The following is a 19,693-nucleotide window of genomic DNA, read 5'->3' as shown; positions in this document are numbered from 1 at the left end:
AGGAGTGGGGAAACCAGAGAACAAGGGAGAAAGGCCCCAGGCAACTAGGCAGCTGTACAGGAAAGTGGTGGAACACGCAGTAGGTACTCATGGCTAGGAGAGTAGAGCAAAAGGGCACAAAAGCACGTTCGGGGGAAGGCAGAGGTTGAGAAGGGGAAAGAAGAGATGGGAAAGGGAAACAAAATGAACAGCACAAGGTGTGATTTAGAAAACCGAAGAAACACTTACTGAACCAAGGACAGCTACAAATACATTGATAAAAACAATGAGAGTCCTGCAGCACTTTAAAGACTAACAAATTTAATTTCTGCAGATGAAGTGAGTTACAGCCAGGAAAGCTTATGCCTGCAGAAATTAAATTTGTTAGTCTTTAAAGTGCTACAGGACTCTCGTTGTTTTTGCTGTATACAGACTAACATGGCTACCCCTCTGGAAATACATTAATGAGTTTTCTAAGTGTGACTTTTCCTTATAAGTGATTGCTGCCATCGCTACAGGTGTTTTATGCAAAGAGGAAGGCAGATGGTCTCAGTGATAGCAAACGAGAGGGGAGCTGGTCCAGGAAGCCATCGACCTGGTAAGACGTGGGCCATGCTATGAAATTCTTTGAAACCCCTGGTACACCCAGCAACAATGCAGTGCAGCCACCCCTGGGACACCATCAGTGCCCAGCATGCGGCACATTATTGAGGGATGTTATAGAACAGATCTGGTGTCCTCTACACACACAGGTTTAGATGAATTAACACTGGACAGATCCTACTCCAGGGTGGTTGAGACATCATTTGAAAAACCACTCCTGCAAGACTTTGGTTTTGTTTATCTTTGTCTGACCACAGGAGATTGCTGGTTTCTAAGCAAACTTTAACAGTTATAGGCTTCAGCTAGTGAACTAGTCTGCTGCTGGATTGGCTTTATTTCAAAAGGCAGAACAAGCACATGTGTAGCATGCTTCTAAACAATGCAGTTAGAACACGCACAGTTAAAAATGTTACCTCAGGAAAAGTTCAATATGTACAACTGCAGGTGCAATCTTCTCCACCACATCTGCAATGAAGTTAAACTTGTATCTCGGGCTGTTGGGCTGTTGGTGACCTATACTAGCAGAAAGAATTGGGTATGTTAATAAGAAAATACTCTTTGTACCAATCAGATGAGTCAAATATGCCTTAAATTTCTCTATAACTCACATAGGGACTTTTCCCAACCAGACAGGGGAAAAGCTTATAAACCATTAAGAGACTTTTAAAAATTGCTTGTGTTTTGCTTTGTCCTGATAAAGTGCAAGGTCATTTGGCTGAGAACTTCCTTGCTTTATGGGAACTCAAGGTTTAGCGATGGCCTTGTCTGGCTATTTTTTTCAGAACTAGTCATAATTGTTATTTAAAATTGTATTGCAGTAGCAACTAGCAATCTTAACCGAGTCAGGACCTCAGGCACTATACTAACATACAGTAAATGACAGTCCTTGTCCCAAAAGCTTATTTATGAACTCACTGTGAAAATACTGGCTGAAAGTAGATCTACCAGAATGCTTATGAGCTGTTAGTACAATTCAGTAATAAATTTGACAGTATTATGAAAAGAAACATGAATAAAATATGAAATTCTGTAAAAGGAAGAATATGTCTGAGAAAAACACCACAACCACCAGGCTCCCAGTGCTATTACTGAGCCTGAAGTCTGGGAACATCTGTAGTGTTACATTTTAATTTACCATGTTTATTACGGCAGTGCCTAGGAGAACAGGGCCCCATTGTGCTAAGCAATGTACAAACATAGTAGTAGATAGTCTTGCTCCAAAGAGATTACAGGAATCTTAAAAGACATGGGCAATTGTTTCCCAGCACTTTTATAAGAAACTTTGTTGCAAATGTTTTGCAATTGCAAATAGTACATTTGGCAAATTTCCTAGCCTAGCAGAAGCTTTTTGTAAACAACTCTAATTGTATGCTCCCATAATGACTGTGACTCCAGTCCTGCAAAGGGAAATGCTCATGCAGAGCCTTATGCTGATGGGGAGAACCAATGACTTCAATGGCATTCCATGTGAATTAATCCCATTGTAGGTTCAGGAGCAAATCAGCAGGAATATGCACTAGAACAGGAATAAAGTTTGAGCTGATTTTCCTCACAAAACCACAGGAGGAGGTTACACTTCACACATGTAACCCAAATTGTGAGTGTTTTCCCACCCAAAAAAGAATGGTGGATTCTAAACAGATAATAGAAATCAATAAGGCATTCCCCACTGGAACACATTTCAAGGTAGATGTAAAATTTGTGCTTAAACCGATAAAGAATTGATTTTATTTTGTAATAGTAAATGCCCATGGATGAATGGAGACCAGGTATAATTAAGTCCAAGAGATCATTTGCTGTTCAGAAACTAACTGAAATGATCTCTTGCAGTTGACACTGTCAGAACAGTAATCACAACTTTCTATTACCTCTTCAGCTACCTCAATTGTAGTCATACGTACATAGTCGGGTGATTTAAAATAAACTATGAGAGTACTGGGTTGCTCAGAAGATTTGCAGTGAGACAGCAATTTTCATCTCTAGGTTAGTTGCTCAAATCTAGTGGAATTGCTGCAGTTCCATGCGTTATGGGAAGACGTTGATGGACTCAGTATACATCACAAAATTTATTCCATCACAGCTGGTACTCTTAGGTAGTCTTGCAGGATATTGATTAAATGGGAATGGAACATGGTCTATTCGCTCACTCTTAGAACAGAAGTAAGGCCCATTCTGTTTAGGTCTGATCTTTATGCCTCCACCTTAGTCCCTGCACTGAGCTTAGCTCAGGCTCTAGGGTGAATTGGGCCCATAATACGTTCTGTTTGTATAGTGCATCAGGAAAAAAATGCTATATGAATGGAAGAGTCTACTGAAATGTATTAGACTTTTCTGAGCCTAGTCAATGTAACAAAGAGTATGCACAGATAAAGCACTTCTCTGCAGAGTCTACATTGTTTTCTTTCTGCAACTGCTTACCTAACTCTTAAAGAAGGAGAGAGAGACAGACGCAGAAGGAGATTAAGAATAAGAATAGGGAAACAAAGACAGGTGGGGAGGAAAGGAGTCAGACACAAAGGAAAAATAGAGAGAGAGGCTGAGACAGAGGAGGAAGAGGAAGGAGAGGCAGGGGGCTGCGGGAAGAGGGATGGGAGAAGGAATCAGTAATAATTTAAAACATTTATCTATACTTGGATATTTTGCCTGGTTCTTAGTTCAAAGATTATCTTGGCCACCAAGGTTTAAAGGTGAGCTCTAGGGGTGATCCAGAGAATTACAGCCCACTGGGCCTTACATCTGTGCCTGATAAATTGGTTGAAATAATCTTTAAAAATAGAATAATAAGACAACTGGAAGATCATGATATGATATGGTCTAACCAGTAAGGATTTTGCAAAAGGACATCATATCTCATAAATCTATTAGAAGTCTTTGAATGTGTCACTAAACTAGTGGATAGAGGAGAACCAGCTGATGTAATTTATTTAGACTTCTAAAAGGCCTTTGACAAAGTCCCTCACAAGAAGTAACTAAAGAAGCTAAGTAGTCATCGGATGAGAGTAAAACTATTGTCATGGATCAAAAAATGTCTAAAAGACAGGAAATAAAGAGAGGACCCAATGGTCAATTTTTATCATGGCAACATGTGAACAATGAGGTACCTCAGTTACTAGATCTAGTGTTGTTTATTATTTGTATTAATGAACTGGAAAGGCAGGTGAGTAGTGAAGTAGCAAAATTTGCAGATGACCCCAAGTTACTTAGGTTATCAAGTGCAGAGAGGACTTGGAGGCATCTCAAGCTAAGTGAATGGGCAACACAGTGGCAAATGAAGTTCATTGCTGATAAATTCACAGCAATGCACCACTGGAGGGAAAAATTAAACCATTCATACACCTTACAGGGGTTTTAATTAAGTGTATCAGCTCAGGAAAGGGAGCTGGGTATCACTGTTGTCAGCTCAGTGAGGGCCTTGACTTGCAGTCTTGCAATCAAAAAAGCAAACAGGATGTTAGGACGCATAGGGAAGGGGATGGGAAACAAAGTGGAAACTGTTATAGAGCCATTATATAAAATCAGTGGTTCTTTCATCTGAATGACGGTGTGCAGTTCTGGTCACCCCTCATCAAAAAGGACAGTGCAGAATTAGAGGGGGCTCAGAAAAGAGTGACAGAAAAGATGAGGGATGTGGAAAGGCTTTAATGTGAAGAGAGACTGAGTGGACTGGGACTGTTTACTTTAGAAAGGAGAGAAAGAAGAGGTAACATGATCAAATAATGAATGGTACAAAGAGGTAGATTGGGAGCTTCTGTACTCTTTGCCTCATGACACAAGAACAAGGGGCCCTCATTAGGCTACATACTCCAACTCAGCTCACTCCTGATGGCTTAGTTAAAATTACTTGAACTTTAAGTACAATATAAGCTTAGTATGGAGTGGATACAACTGTAACACGAATACTAGCGAAGTGTTCCAAAGACACCAGGAGAGAAACCTCTCACAGATTAAGCCAACTGAAAGACAATTGGGCACTTCTCCAAGAGTTCCCATGGTAATAACTATCGGCTGTGATTTTTCTTTTGTTGGAGCGGGATTTGCTTTTTAGTGGGAATGACACATATTCAGCAAGCTAAATTTATATGATATTGTGTAAATAGATGGAATGTCTTAGCAGAGTGAGATGCAGCCTTTTATGTTTATGTACCGTCTAGCACGCACTGAACACTATCTCTAACTAACTTATACACTTGCTCCAGTACCTTGCTTAAAGCAGATACTGCAAACAGGGATCACATAGGTCAATCAAATATGAGCCGTGTGCACTGCTATTTATTTTACATACTGCTACACGGGATTCATTTTATTTTCAAATCACAGGAAATTTGCTTGACTCTGCAGCGCATCTTATTCCAATTAAATCTACTCCTAAGAGTTTAAACAAACACTCACAATGCATATCTTCATGCCTCCAGCTTCCACCCTGGACACATTACATGATCCATTGTCTACTGCCAAACCTTAAGATACAACCGGATTTGCTCTGATCCCTTAGACAGAGACAAACACCTACAGGATCTCTATGAAACATTCCTAAAACTACAATACCCACCTGGAGAAGTAAAGAAACAAATTGATAGAGCCAGACGGGTACCCAGAAGTCACCTACTACAGGACAGACCCAACAAACAAACAACAGAACCCCACTGGTCACCACCTACAGTCCCCAGCTAAAATCTCTCCAGCACATCATTAAAGATCTACAACCTATCCTAGCAGATGATCCATCTTTCGCTCAGGCAGTGGGTGGCAGACCCATCCAGGCTTACAGACAGCCCCCCAACCTGAAGCAAATACTCACCAGCAACCATACACCCTACAAAAAATCCTACCCAGGAACCTATCCCTACATCAAACCCCGTTGTCAGCTCTGCCCACACATCGTCTCTAATGACATCATCACTGGTCCTAACCACATCAATCACACCATAAGGGGCTCATTCACCTGCATATCCACTAATGTTATATATGCCATCATGTGCCAGCAATGCCCCTCTGCCATGTACATTGGCCAAACTGGACTATCACTACGCACAAGGATAAATGGACACAAATCAGACATAAAAATTAACAACATCCATAAACCAGTGGGAGAACACTTTAATTCCCCAGGGCATTCTGTCTCTGACCTGAGTGTCGCTGTACTTCTACAAAAAAACTCCAAAAACAGATTTCAAAGAGAAACTGCTGAGTTAGAAATGATCTGCAAACTTGACACATTCAAACTGGGTTTAAACAGAGACTTGGAGTGGCTATCTCACTACCGAAGATAAATTACTTTGCTCACCCATTCTCACCTCCTACTCAATGGTCGTCCTTAGGTCTTAAGTACCAGACTCCACCTCCCCCATTGTTCTCAATGCACCTGGATATCTATAAGATGCCTCTGTGTTTCCTATTTTCTGTATTACTGCATCTGAAGAAGAGAGCTGAAATCTCTCGAAAGCTTATGTCTAAAAATATTAAATTTGTTAGTCTTTAAAGTGCCACAGAACTCTCGTTGTTTTTGCTGTATACAGACTAACATGGCTACCCCTCTGGAACTACTCACATACAAGTTTAACACATGCCCTGACATGATATAACACTATTATCACATCTTCCTATAGATTCTCTGAAAGACTGAGGGTGTAAACTGCCACAAAACTGGAATAATCTAATGATAAATATGGCCCTATAAGCCAAATCTCTGCTGATGTAAATCATCATAATTCTATTTCAGTCAATAGAACTGCACCAATTTACACCAGCTGAGAATCCAACTCTTGGTGTCTGTGCCTAGGTTCCTGTCTGCAGCATTTTCTTAGTCCGGCAGAATCAGCAGCAGCAGAGAGAGTCTCCCAAACAATGGATCAGTTACACACTGTTGCTCCTGCTAGACCACTAAGGAAGTATTACGGGTGGCAACAGCTTTCCAGGTGTGATCTACAGAAGTGGTGCACAAACAGAGGGGTGTCCCCCATGAGGTTTTCTGGGTGGTGGTGAAGAAGCTTTGTTAATATCACTTCTCACAGCAGACTTACCAGTGCCCCATTGCCACCCATACTTCTGCTATGCAGCTGGCCATGCCACTGCCTTCAGTGCCACCCAGCTCTGAAGGCAGCGCTGCTGCCAGCAGCAGCACAGCAGTAAGGGTGGCAGCAGGGCACCAGTAAGTCTACTGTGAGAAGGGAACAAATATCATTTGTCACATTGCCAGATGAGTGGTTCATTTTTTTTCCATTTGAAACGTTTTTTAAAATATATGTGTGCAGCTCGTAGTACTTTGTGTATACTACTTCCAAATAACTTTTATCAAGTCTTAGAAATTTAGTAATAAAAATAAATCTTTCATTCCTTCCACCAACTTGCAAAAAAGCCCAATTTCAGATTCCAAGTGATGGAGGATGGGCGCAACAAATTCCATGAATGGTGGTGGGGGGACATAGGAGATGCGCAACTGGAAAAGTTTGTGTACTACTGAACTAGGGGAGGAGGGAAAGAAAAACTGAAGACGAGGAAGGAAAATAGGGTAGGAGAGGAAGGGAAGAAAACAAAGCTGTTGGTAATAAAGGGAGAATCACCAATTATCCTGGAAACAACTTCAGTCCCTCTTTCCCTGAGCCAGCAGAGGCTAGAAGCACTGGAGACAGTATACTCAGCCTTGAGGCTGACTCTAGTGACTCCCTTGTGACTGGCTGGAGAAGCAAAATTTATAACTCTGTGTAAATGGTTTATACTAACAAGCAGCAGAAGAGATTGTGTCCAGGCCCTGGATGTCTAGAACAAAGTATATGTATGCAGGTCACGTGCTGAGAGGGTTTGAGCTGGATCAGCTGGAATGACAGATTCCAAAAAGTCACTTATTAACATTAGAGCCTTCAACAACTGATGGTGAGTTTTTTTGGGGGGGTTTTTTGGTCTCTCCTTAAGTAAAATAAAGGGAGGGGGGAGGAGAGAGAGAGTGTCAGAAATAAGAGGAAATGGGGAGTGAGACATTGGGATATGTCTACACTGCAACTAAAAACTCCCAGGGCTGGCTTGTGTCAGCTGTCTCTGGCTCACAGGGCTCAGACTGTGGGGCTGTAAAATTGCAGTGTAGATGTTTGGGCTCAGGCTGGAGCCCAAATTCTGAGACCCTGCAAGAGGGGAGGGTCCCAGAGCCCAGGCTTCAGCCCGTGCCCAAAACGTCTACATCACAGTTTTACAGCCTGGTGAGCCCAAGTGAGCTGACACAGGCTAGCTGCAGGTGTTTCACTTCAGTGTAAACATATTTTCAGTCCAAAATGGAGGAAAGAGAAACCCAGACTAAAGAGGGTACAGGATGCAGAATAAATAGACTTAGTTACATTTAGGCGAGAGGTTTTATCTGAAGAGCTACCCGTTTGATACACAGGAGCAATAAACTGGATTGTTCTCAATGGGAGCTAAACACATTTGAAAAAGTGGACACTTAATTTAGGTGCCTACAGAGGAACTGAACTCTCTGGAAAATCTTGTCCCAGTTGTAGATGCTGAGAACTTTGGAAGATCTTCTCCTAGATCCCAAGGAAGGTGACTGAGGGCTAGAAATAAGTAATGATGACAACCCAAAGTTCCACCTAGATTTTGAAATACATAAATGTTGCTTTTTGAACAGTCAGAAGTCCCATATCAGTAAGGCAGCTGTATGATAAAGACTGAAGTCTGTGGTGTCCCCAGATTCTGTTTTTTAAAGTTTTTACAAACCCTGTCAAACTATCCACAGCTCTAGACATGTGGTAGACTGTAAGTGTGCCCGCTATAGTCTAGTGTAGCTTTGTGTGATTTGACCCACTGAAGTACTGAGACTTGCTGCATTTTTTTCTGAAGGCACCTTGATAAAATCCATTTTATCTATGCTATAACTGTCCATTCATCCTAGATCATCCCTTAGACTCACCAAAATAAACTTAACATGGCAAGCAATCAAAGCTTAATCACATTCTTTATTTGTAAAATAAGTCAGAATATGGAGCATGCTTTTGGACAGAACTGCTTCTGGTCCGTATGTATCTCTGGTTGTCTACATACACCTTAATCCATAAGAGCCAGGTTTTCAAAAGTGCCCAGGACCCATATATGGAGTTAGATTTTCCAAAGAGTTTAGCTCCTAATTAGACATCTAAATTAAATTACTAGATTTTCAGAAGTGTTTAGATGTCTCAGTGGGAGCCATTCAATGTCAGACCCTTTTTAAAAATCTGGCCTTCATTTTCAGTTTTATGGGATTTAACCACACATTGGTATCATTGAAATCCCACTTGGCATGAAAGGTAGTTGTTTGGCTAAATCTCACATGACTTGAAAATGAAGCAGTCACTGTTATCAACTTGGTACAATATTGGATTCTGGAGACTATAACAATTTCTATAATTTGTGGATTTTCTAAGCTGCAGAGAGGATGGGCTTGATTCTGATCTCACTAATTCTGATGCAAATTGGGAAAACTCTACCTAAGCCAATAGTTAAACCAGGGTAAATAAATTGTCATAGCCTCTCTGAAGTCAATGGAAATACACCAATTTACACCAGATGAGGATCAGGCCTATTAGTATGACTGTGAGCAAAATGAGGCTCATTACCTTTCTGGAGGTAATACACTATATTAAAATAAAATAATTGATTTTATGCTTATTAGGAATTTGGGGTCTTTTAATTTTTTTAAAATCCAGGTTCAGAATTTATTTAAAGTCTAAAATTGAAGAGATTTGTGTATTTAGCTATATTATTAAGTCTTATGGAGGATTGCAGCCTGACAGAACTGATCACTGGAGGTAAACATTGTCCTTATTGCGCTTGGATTTGCTCATGGAAAGAAATGAAAAAGAAATAAAAATTATGTCTCTGCTTAAAAGCCAGAAACATCTGCTGGAACCCTAGGATCCCAGTCAGCTTTTCTGATGAATTAAGCTTAAGTTGCATAGCTGTGCATTGACCATAAAGTCTTGGTGAGTTTAATACTACATCATGTTTCAGGCAACATAGTATTATAATGTATGTCTAATGTAAACGGTTCTGGTGAACAGAAATTATCATAATGCCACTAAATAAATCCATGGTACACCCACATCATGAATATTGCATGAAGTTCTGGTCAATCCATCTCAAAAAAATACTTTAGAATTCGAAAAAGTACAGAGGAAGGAAACAAAATTGATTAGGGGTATGGAAAAGCATCCATCTGAGGAGAGATTAAAAACACTGGGACTATTCATCTTAGAAAAAAGATGACTAAGGGCCGATATGATAGAGGTCCATAAAATCATGAATGGTGTGGAAGAAGTGAATAAGGAAGTGTAATTTACCCCTTCACATAACACAAGAATCAGGAGTCTCTCAATGAACAAAACAGGCATCAGGCTTAAAACAAACAAAAGGATGTACTTCTACACACAACAGACAGTCAACCTGTGGAACTCCTTGCCAGGGGATATTATGAAGGTGAAAAGTATAAATGGGTTAAAAAAGAAATAGATAAGTTCATGGAGGATGGGTCCCTCAGTGGCTGTTAACCAAGATGGTCAGAGACATGCTCTTGGTGTACCTAAACATAACCCCATGCTCTTGGTGTACCTAAAGCTCTAACTGCCAGAAACTGGGACTAGGTGAGAAGGGATGTCTCACTCAATAATTGCCCTGTTCTTTTCATTCTCTCTGAAACATCTGGCACTAGCCACTGTCAAAAGACAGGATACTGGGCTAGATGGACCATTGCTCTGACCCAGTATGGCCATTTTTATGTTCTTATAACAAACACTGCAATGGGCTTTCTCCATCTGTAGCTGTGTTAACAAAGGCAGGATGGAGATAAATTGAAAGATACCTTCCAGTGAGGACAACTGGCTGCCTAGCTAGCTTCAGAAGGAAAGAGCTTCACTCTGCATTTCTGCTCCATCTTCTTTCACGAGCAATAAAAGCAATAAGAAATCATCAAAATGTCCCTTTCCTCTTAGATGTTCTTCACCAGAACAATAAAGTATCAAATTCTAAATGTTCTTTTTGTCACTAAACAATATTTTCCCTTCTCACCCACAAGAGCTCAAAACAAATGTTTTAAAACAGTCTCAGACTAAACAAAAACAATCAAAAAAGGAATGTGCCTTGACTGAGAGTTTGTGTTTCCAGCTGATACCTTGCAATGGGTTACCCTAACTAAAATATACAGTCAGAGGCAGCTTGGAGGCTTTTATGATAGCAATACAAATAAAAGACTCTAGGACTTCTCATTTGGCCTCATTTCTCAGAAACTTAAAGTAATTATATACCAAGTTGTAGCCTCAAGATTACACGTATGTGCAAACAATTGGTAAACGTCAATGTCCCAGGGAGAGCTGTCTTGGATAAATTTGTAGTCACATATTTTCTGATTGTCTTTTCAAGTATTTAAACATTCTGGTCAACTCAACTTTTAAGCTCTGACCATGCAAAGACTGAATCATGTGAGGAACTTTATGCCATGTTTAGTCTTTGACTTCAGCAGGACTATTTATGGCATAAAGTTCCTCCTCTGCATAAATCTTTGCAGGATTAGTGCTACAGCACCTGATCCATAGCTAATAGAATTCAAAAGAACTCTTTCCATCAACTTCAATGGTCTTTAGATCAAGCCCCTAAAGAGCTACTTACACTAAGGAGGAACTTTTGAAGCATTATATATATTATATATTATAAATATGTGTGTGCATGAATATATACGGAGCATATACACACACACTTTTGAAATATCATGTATTTATTAATACTAATTCTGCTTCCACAGTGTATTTTTTATTTTCTGTGATTGTCTTATCTGGATTTTTGTTGCTAAATGTATTTACATGACAATAAGATTTTTGTTTTTCTAAGACTTCATCTATTCTTTCCTACTGTTCCCCAGATCATAGAAACCTAATGTGATATATACATATATAAATATATATAAATATACACACACAGGGAATCATAGAAGATTAGGGATGGAAGGGATTTCAGGAGGTCATCTAGTCCAACTCTCTGCTCAAAGGACCAACCCCAACTAAATCAGGACTAACCCCAAGTAAATCAATACTGTATTAAGAGCACATGAATTCTAAGGAGCTCTAAAGAACCCATTGTATGCAAATATCTTTAATAGTTAAGAAATTGGTAAAAGAAATACAAAATATATGTGATATGCCTGCAAAATTTGAGCCTGATCTTTCAATTCCTTAATCACATGAATAGTTTGAATAATGTTAATGGGAGCATAAATAATATTATTATAACTTAAATGCGTTTATTTTAATGGAAAATAAGGGTTTGCAAGACTGAATCTTTGATTGCAAAGCATTTGTTTTCCATGAGGGTTTAAGCTGCTATTTAAACAATGAAGAAAACATATTTTGATGGCTTGTCTTTTTACATTTGGCATAGAAAATCTGACAGAACACATTAGTTTAAAAACTAAGAACTACAGCAAATGTTGATTTGCTAAGAAAAGAAATGAACTTGCACTGTATTACAACAGTAACAAGTTATTTTCTCATCTATGGCCTGAGCCCAATTCCTGCGAGTAGTGCCATAGTCAATGGGGCTACTCGCCTGAGTAAGGCTGTTAGTGTGAGTAAAGGTTTGTAGGCACAAGCCATTACACAGTAACAGTAGTGACAGCACGATCTAGCACACCTAGGCGCGTTTACATTATCTCTGATGCTCAGTTCTTTGGATTCACCATGCCCAGCCATAAAAGTCTGTGCTGTCCTTCGTGCTATTTTCTCGAATGTTATGAAGGATCTGAGTTGGTCAGAAAAATGAGTGCTCTTCACCCACTCACTCATTCTGGGCTTCTGTTTTTGCCCTCTATTCTTCCTCCCTCCATCTTCCACTAGCCCTACCTTTATCCAACCAGACTTACCACAGACATATGTCATTAGAAAGTACAGTCAGTGTTGCATCTCCCTATCTTAGCTGATTACAGTGACTATCTAACCTCACCTACACATGTCAAACTTCTGACAAGAAAAGCAGTAGAAGCTCCCAGGTTACTCCTCAGTGCCATGGTATATTGATTTCTGTAAGGTATAGCCTAAAGCACTTGGGAATGATATCGTTAGCCTAGTTATTATTTTATATACATCTGGTGGAATAAAATTGGATCAACTTTATAAGTGTTGCAGGGACTCCAAACTCTGAGTTTTCTGCAGCCAGATTCCCTGCACAAACAGGGAAAATGTAGAAACATGATTGTAGCTTTGAACAGTGACTTTTCTTTTAAAACCTTTTATGACGGCCATAGCATGTTACTGTTTAAAAGAGAGCCATAATTAATCTCTATTCCTGGCTCATCCACTGATGAAGTCTGACTGGGCAAGACACTTGGTCTCTTTGAGCTTCAGTTGGCGCAGCTGTAGAATTAAGTAAAAAAAATCAGAACTTCACCGTAAACCAGATGTTACACTGGAGTGACTGTTTTCCCAGGTCAGAAACAAATTGCCAACTAAACGGAATACAAAAATAGTAAGTTGAAAAAAACATAACCTCTATCCCACTGCTCCAAATTCCTACGCCTATTACAATGAATGAGGAAGGTGCCATGAAGAAATGCCATTTGCACTAAAAACAAAACACTCCATAAATCCTTAGATACAATATAAAATGCTAATTTGTAATGTTAAACACACTACATGTTCTGAGTGAATGAGTTCAAACTAAATATTGAAAGTGTCAAGGCTAATGGTTTTATGTGTTGAGATGACTAGATAAAAGTACTTTGCAACTTCAAAATTTTAGGGAGGCAAAGTGGCTCAGTGGAGAGTACAATGGACTGGGATTTATGACATTTGTATTTTATTCTTGACTCTGCCATTGGCCTGCTATGTGGCCTAGGGCAAGTCACTCCACCGCTCTGTCTCAGTTTCCACATCTGTTAAATGGGGATATCAATATTCCACTCCTTTCTCAAGCACTTTAGGAGCTACAGATGAAAAGTGCTGAAAGTGTCTAACTATAGGCAAGACCCCTTTTCCTACCTACACCCCTTCCAATGAATTGTTTGCTCGTAGTTCTAATTGTTTTTACAACTCTTGCTAGTATATTTCATATGACATTATTGAAGCACTAATGTATGACTTAAAATGCCAGAACACAGATCTGCTGTTGTTTTCAGGGATGCAGATGGAAAAATAGGGAAAGTCAGCCATTAAATAATTTACTAGAAAATTTGTGAACTTTTGTAAAAATAAGTAAAATTGACACTCTCAAAAAAGTCACTCATTTTAATACCAAAAAATCAACAACTGATCTTGTCTTTTTACATTTGGGATAGAAAACCAAAATCTTTTGAAGTTAGTAAATCCAGTTGGAAGTTAGCAGGAAATAGTACACTATCCCACGTCAGGCAAAAACCATAATGCCAAATTACACTCTAAAACATTCAAATGATTTTGTGTGCCACTTGAACAGACAATAGCATCCTGGTATCTTTGCCACCTGCATTTCAAAATAAACAAAAGCACTGTTGATATGCGGGGATTACTGTATGGATGATGGACTACAGTACATTGTTACAGTAAAACAAAAAAGGTGATATTTTAGGTTGCACCTTATAGGCTGGTTATTGTTATGCCTCTTCTTGCTCTACTTTATACATGAGATATCACAGGTGCTTTCTCTCATTAGATGTATAGCAGGTCAAAGCATTTCATTATGTAAATGTAATCACTGTGAAATGCCCCAGAATGTAAGATTTCAGTGTCTTCCTATGGTGCAAAGGGGCCCCAATCCTAACTGGAGTTATTGGGTGCCACTTTAATAGAAATATTAAATAATAACGATTGAAATGAAGTTATAAAACAAGTTTAGAGTAAACTTCCACACTCTGCCTGGCAATATGCCCTGATGCTGACTTGGAAGGACCACTTTTATGGGTGAAAGGGTCATGTTGACCTGGCCTTTCTATTGAACTTACTGCTAATAAAATGCTATGCTCACTCCTTTATATCACTTTTCATCCAAAGATCTCAAAGTGCTTTACAAAGGAATGTAAGTGTCATTATTCCATTTTAAACAGGCATAAACTGAGGTACAGAGAGTGACTGACCCGTGGTCAAACAGCAGATCAATAGAAGATCCAGGATTCGAACACACTACTCCTGAATCTCAGTGCAGGGTGCTAACCACTAGATCTCAGTGCCCATAAGTGAATGTGATGGGTATAATATGCACAAGGTTGAACACCCCTGCTTATTTCGCATAGGCCACAGATCTTCAGTGGCTGCCAAACTGGCTAAGGCGTCGAACTGACAACAGCTCTGTTTCTCATTCCAGTCCCCTGAGCCATCCAGTCGTCCAAGACCACTTGAAATTGAAATGTTTCATTAACTTGGAAACGGCTGTGTGACGTGCACAACAGTTAAGGGCTTCGTTATTGCCCAAACACCTCCCTTCCTCTGCGTCCCACTGAGTCCTGCCTCCTGGGGTGGAACACTTCAAGCAGTGCCGATCACCCAAGAGGGCCCTGCTGAAAGCGCGGCAGCTCAGTGTTACCCACAGTAACAATGATGGTAGTGGTGCCCTGCATGGTCTTACCCGATTCACAGGCGCCTTTCTGGATCTGGATAACAGCCGGCATCCCCTGTTGCAGAGCCTTCCGGCTCACCGCCTTCAGCTGACACACATTGTCATAGGTCCTGCCATCACTGCCACACACCTGGTAGCTGAGCTTGCACTGGCATACCCCTTTGCCGAAGCGCTTGCCCATGGGGTGCTTGCAATCCAGGCTGTCCCCACATGGCGGGTCTTCCTTGCGGCCACAAGAATCACCTTCCCCCGCAGCACAGATAAGGCAGCAGTTGCAACGATCAGGGACATAACCACTTGGGCAGCTGGGGCTTGGACACTTGGAGACATCGCAACGCGCCGGGCACTTGCTGTTGACCACAAAGGGCTCTGAAAAGATTCGGCTGGAACTTAGCACCAGCAGGAACAAAACTCGCAGCAGAAAAACCCTCATCACCAGTGACGCTTTCGAAGCAGGGAGAGGAAAACTGTGCAAATCCGGGTGAATGACAACACTGGGGGTGAGGGGGCAGAAGGGAGAACAGACAAAATGTGCAATTAAAATGCAATGAGGGAATAATAGAAAAGGGAATGTCAGGCTTTGCACACACACACACACACACACACACAGAAGAAAAGGAAAGGATTAATGTTCCTTAACAGTCCTCAGCCCTCCCTGAGTGTCCAAGTGAGTCCAAGTGTGACTCACACACCCCTGCTAATCTTATGGTGCTCTCCACAATACAGGGAGGAGCAGTAGGCAGAAAGAAAAAAGAGGCTGGAAAGAGGTTAAAACATGAAGCCACTAAGTAAAGGCTGGGTCAGTCCATCCGTGTAGCGTGAACTTGCAAGGGCTCAGCTGCTCTTCAGGGGCTAGCTTGCAGGGCTGGGATTCTGAAAGCCGGATTAATCCTCAGAAAACCTCCACACAGCCCAGCCCAGCCTCTTCCTCTCCAGGTCTGCAGAGGCTGTGCAGGGGCTCTCAGGAGCGCTGCAGGAGGACGAGTTGCAAGAGGCAGTGAAGACGGAAGCAAGTGAAGCAGGACAGTTATATGTGGCTGCTGCTGCAGCTGCCTCTGAGGGGTCCCTGTCAGCAGCAGCACAGGCAGGACCAGCTGCACAGAGCTCAGCTTCAGTTCAGCCAGCAGCCAAGCACCACCCACCCGGGGGAGGACCCTCCTCCCTTCCCTTCAAACCCTCCCAGGGCTGCATCATGTCTGGGGTCAGCAAGCCCGCTGGCTTCAGTGCAAAGGGGAATGACTGAGTTTACTTTGGGACAGAGGCTCGGGTTTTAATGTTTGCGTCACCACAGTAACTGTTGGTAAACAGAGCGAGGATGAAAAGCAAGAGCGAGCCCAGCATTGCAGGGGCCTGTGGGCAGGACAGAGCTACACTGTGAACATGGGGGATTAACTCACAAGCAGATGGTCCAAAATAGCTGTGAACAATTCAGTCGCGGCATTCATGGAAATCGGAGAAGGAAGCAGCCATTGGCATCACCTGCCCTCGTTTTCTTCCTCCTTCCCTCTCACCTTTGCCTTAATTAAATAGCCCTTAAAGATAGCAGTTTATATGTTCAACCCACCTTACAAACGTTATTCATTGTGTTCACTGCGGTGGTGCCTCGTGACCAAATGAGATCAGGGCCCCATTGTCCTGTGAATTCCCACGTTGCTCTTATCAGGGCAGTGAACATTCTGATCCCCATTTTACAGATGAGGAAATCGAGGCACCAAGAGATTATGTGAGTTGCCAGACCCTTCCCCACCTCAGTGGCACAGCCGGATTACAGCTCAGGACTTCCTCACTGCCGGCTCTGGGTGAGCTTCCCAACTGATGTAAATCCACATATAGCCACTGCAATTGCCATGCTTACATACACCAGCTGAAGATCTGGCCCTTGCGTGCAACCCTACAAATTGCCACTAACTCATTTATTAAAACTGCTTTAATTCTTATTTTTTAATTCTCATTCTTTATAAAACACTTCAATAGGAAGTAATACTTCTGTAGCACTTTGCACATGTTAATTAAGCCTCATAGCTGCAGTAAGGTAGGGAAGTAGTATTATTCCCATTTTACAGAGAGGGAAATCACAGCATGGATTGTGGTCCTGATTGCTCCCATTGACTTCAGGTCATGAATGATCTGACCAAGGCCACAAGAGGATACTGTCACAGCCAGCATTAGTATTCAGGAATTGCTAGCCTCCAGTCACCTGTTATCATAGAAGATTAGGGTTGGAAGGGACCAGAGCTAGTCCAACCCCATGCTCAAAGCAGGATCAACCCCAACTAAATCATCCCGGCCAGGGCTTTATTAAGCCAGGCCTTAAAGGTGTTCAGACCTTACCTCTCTCTTTCTGTGGGCATGTCTACACCGCTACTGTGAGCCTCAGAGCCTGTCAACTGATGGGCTTGTGGTGCTTGTACTACGGAGCTAAAAATTGCAATGTAGACATTCCTGCTGGGGCTGGAGCCTGGGCTCTGAAACTGAGCGAGGAGGGAAGAATGGCTACATGGCTATTTTTAGCCCCGTATCCTGAGGACCCTGAGATCGAGTCAGTTGCTTCAGGTTCTGCGACTGTCTGCCACAGGTTTTGCTTTTTTGGTTTTTTTTGAAGTGTAGACGTATCCTGTGTCACCCTTGTTGTCTTCGATGGTTAACTTTATTTCATTCTCCATCATGTGGAGCCAATATATTTTCCCTCCTCGTTAACTCATTCATGCACACAATTTGAAATCTCATGTCAGCTTGTGTGCAGGAGAGAGTCCTTTTCATCTGCGGACATTAGCACTCAATGCCCAGATTCCGTAACCAGAGCATGGCCTCTGTATCAAGGGAGGGTAGGCATGGTAAACTGCCCTCCAGCTGTCAAGTTAGGCACTTTTCCACCACATGAGCTATTATCTGCAACACTGCCCCATAGTCACACCATGGAGAAGAAACCAAGGCCAATTCAGCATGTAGTTGATGCAACTCTGGACGAGCCAGAGAGTAGCCTGCTGAGTCTGGTGCAGGATGTGCACGCAAGTGGACAAGGAGGCAGATGCAGTGATGGACTTCTGAATTTTCTTAGTGGGTTCGACTTTCCCATCGACACTTTCATTCTATAATAATGTAGTTTTTAGCTCCCTGGCAATGCTAATCATCTGTGCACGGTAAAGGGCCAGGAGCGCTTTTGTCCAGAAGTGCATGAGCTGCTGTAGTAGAGGGATGTTGAAAGATCAGCTGTGGAGTGAAGAGTGGGATTCCTCCACTGAATACAAGCAGACCTTTGAGTTGGCGCTGCATGTTGTTCCCAGTCTGAGAATGGGGTGTGAGATGTAATAGGTTGGTTTCATCTGCCACAGCCCTCTAAACAGACCTAGCAGCAGAGCCTGACATGGAGGGAAAGCATGGATGATGCAGAGAGGAAACTGGGCCATCCCAGAAAAGCCCTAATACTTTCCTAATCATCCTTCCTGACACAGCTCTGCCAGGCAGGAAGGGTGAATGCTACAGAGCCTGGATGCCACAGAAGTTCCTGCCCCCCTGCAGGGAACGCTATGTGCAGGAGCTGAATCGGTGCTTCCCTTCTTCCCCAACGCTCGCAGAGGCTGCTCAAGACAATCTGGCATCCTAGGCAAATCAGTGTGCTGCCCCCCTCCTACCTCCTGGAACAGAGGTTCTCAACTGGGGGTGAGGGTGCCTCAAGCATCTTGATGGTTCAGTGGTTATGGTAGAATTCAGGGGGTCAGGCACAAGGTATCAATGCACGAGGTAGCACTCAGGTCTGGCCCAGCCACTCCTCTGTCGTGACAAGGGGTGGGGCAGGTGGGCCAAATTTGAGGGTGTCATCGCAATCTGGTACATAGGGTCACACCACAGCTCAGGTTTGGCCCAACCACCTGGTGCCCTAGACAGAATCTGCTGCCCTGGGCAGATGTCTGGTTTACCTGTAGCTAGAGTGGCCCCTCTGGATTCCCATCTTCTTTGTCATGCAACCCAATAGCAAGAGGAGAAAAAGAAGGGGAGCAGCAAGGAAAGAAGCTCAGAGAGATTGGGGGAACCATAGGGCAGATAGGATTAGGGGGAACTCATCAGGGAAGGACCAGGTGGAGATACACGGAACTGCCTCACTCTTTCTGAGAGGAACATTAGAAAAGGGCGAGGAGAGGAATGCCCAGCTTCAGTTATTGTGAGCTCATGCTCACTTCCAGGAAACCTTTTTTAAAAAATAAACCAAGTGCTGCCATCTGTCTCTTCTGCTGGGTCTGAAGTCTCTGTATGTAGTGCAAACAAACCTGCTCACAGCTTCTGCCTAGTGAATGGAAGACACACAGATGCTTCAGTGTTTTGTAGATCCCCCTGGTATCTCAAACATTTTACTTTTTGACTATGAGTCTCCCATAGTCCCAGGGAAAGTGCAATATTTTGAAGCACCAATGTTGTATCTTTGGAAGAAGAAGAAGAACCTACAGCCCATTCCCAACTTCTTTCACCCTTGCTCTCTTGGCTTCCCCTAACCTCCTCAGGGTCAATGGCCACCCCCTGTTGGCAAAACTTTCCAGAAGAAATGATTACACAGAACACCATACTATCCTCCAACCTTTGATAT

General features: G+C 42.2%; 1 protein-coding gene across 1 annotated transcript in view; it reads right to left on the bottom strand.

The window, feature by feature from the left end:
- Positions 1-15,757, bottom strand: part of HTRA3 (HtrA serine peptidase 3) — a 36,724-nt gene extending 20,967 nt beyond the window's left edge. The window contains exons 1-2 of the mRNA XM_067558855.1: positions 15,124-15,757; positions 996-1,095 (exon numbers count right to left, since the gene is read on the bottom strand). Of these exons, the coding sequence (XP_067414956.1) occupies positions 996-1,095; positions 15,124-15,547 (524 nt within the window). The 5' untranslated portion in view covers positions 15,548-15,757. The remainder of the gene's footprint in view (positions 1-995; positions 1,096-15,123) is intronic.
- Between the last annotated feature and the right edge of the window lie 3,936 nt (positions 15,758-19,693).

Source organism: Emydura macquarii, unplaced genomic scaffold (assembly GCF_026122565.2).
Source record: "Emydura macquarii macquarii isolate MOO-44397 ecotype Brisbane River unplaced genomic scaffold, CSIRO-AGI_Emac_v2 contig_2199, whole genome shotgun sequence".
Classification (NCBI taxonomy): domain Eukaryota; kingdom Metazoa; phylum Chordata; order Testudines; family Chelidae; genus Emydura; species Emydura macquarii.
The sequence above is the reverse complement of the archived record's forward strand: the minus strand, read 5'-3'. Positions and strand labels throughout refer to the sequence as shown.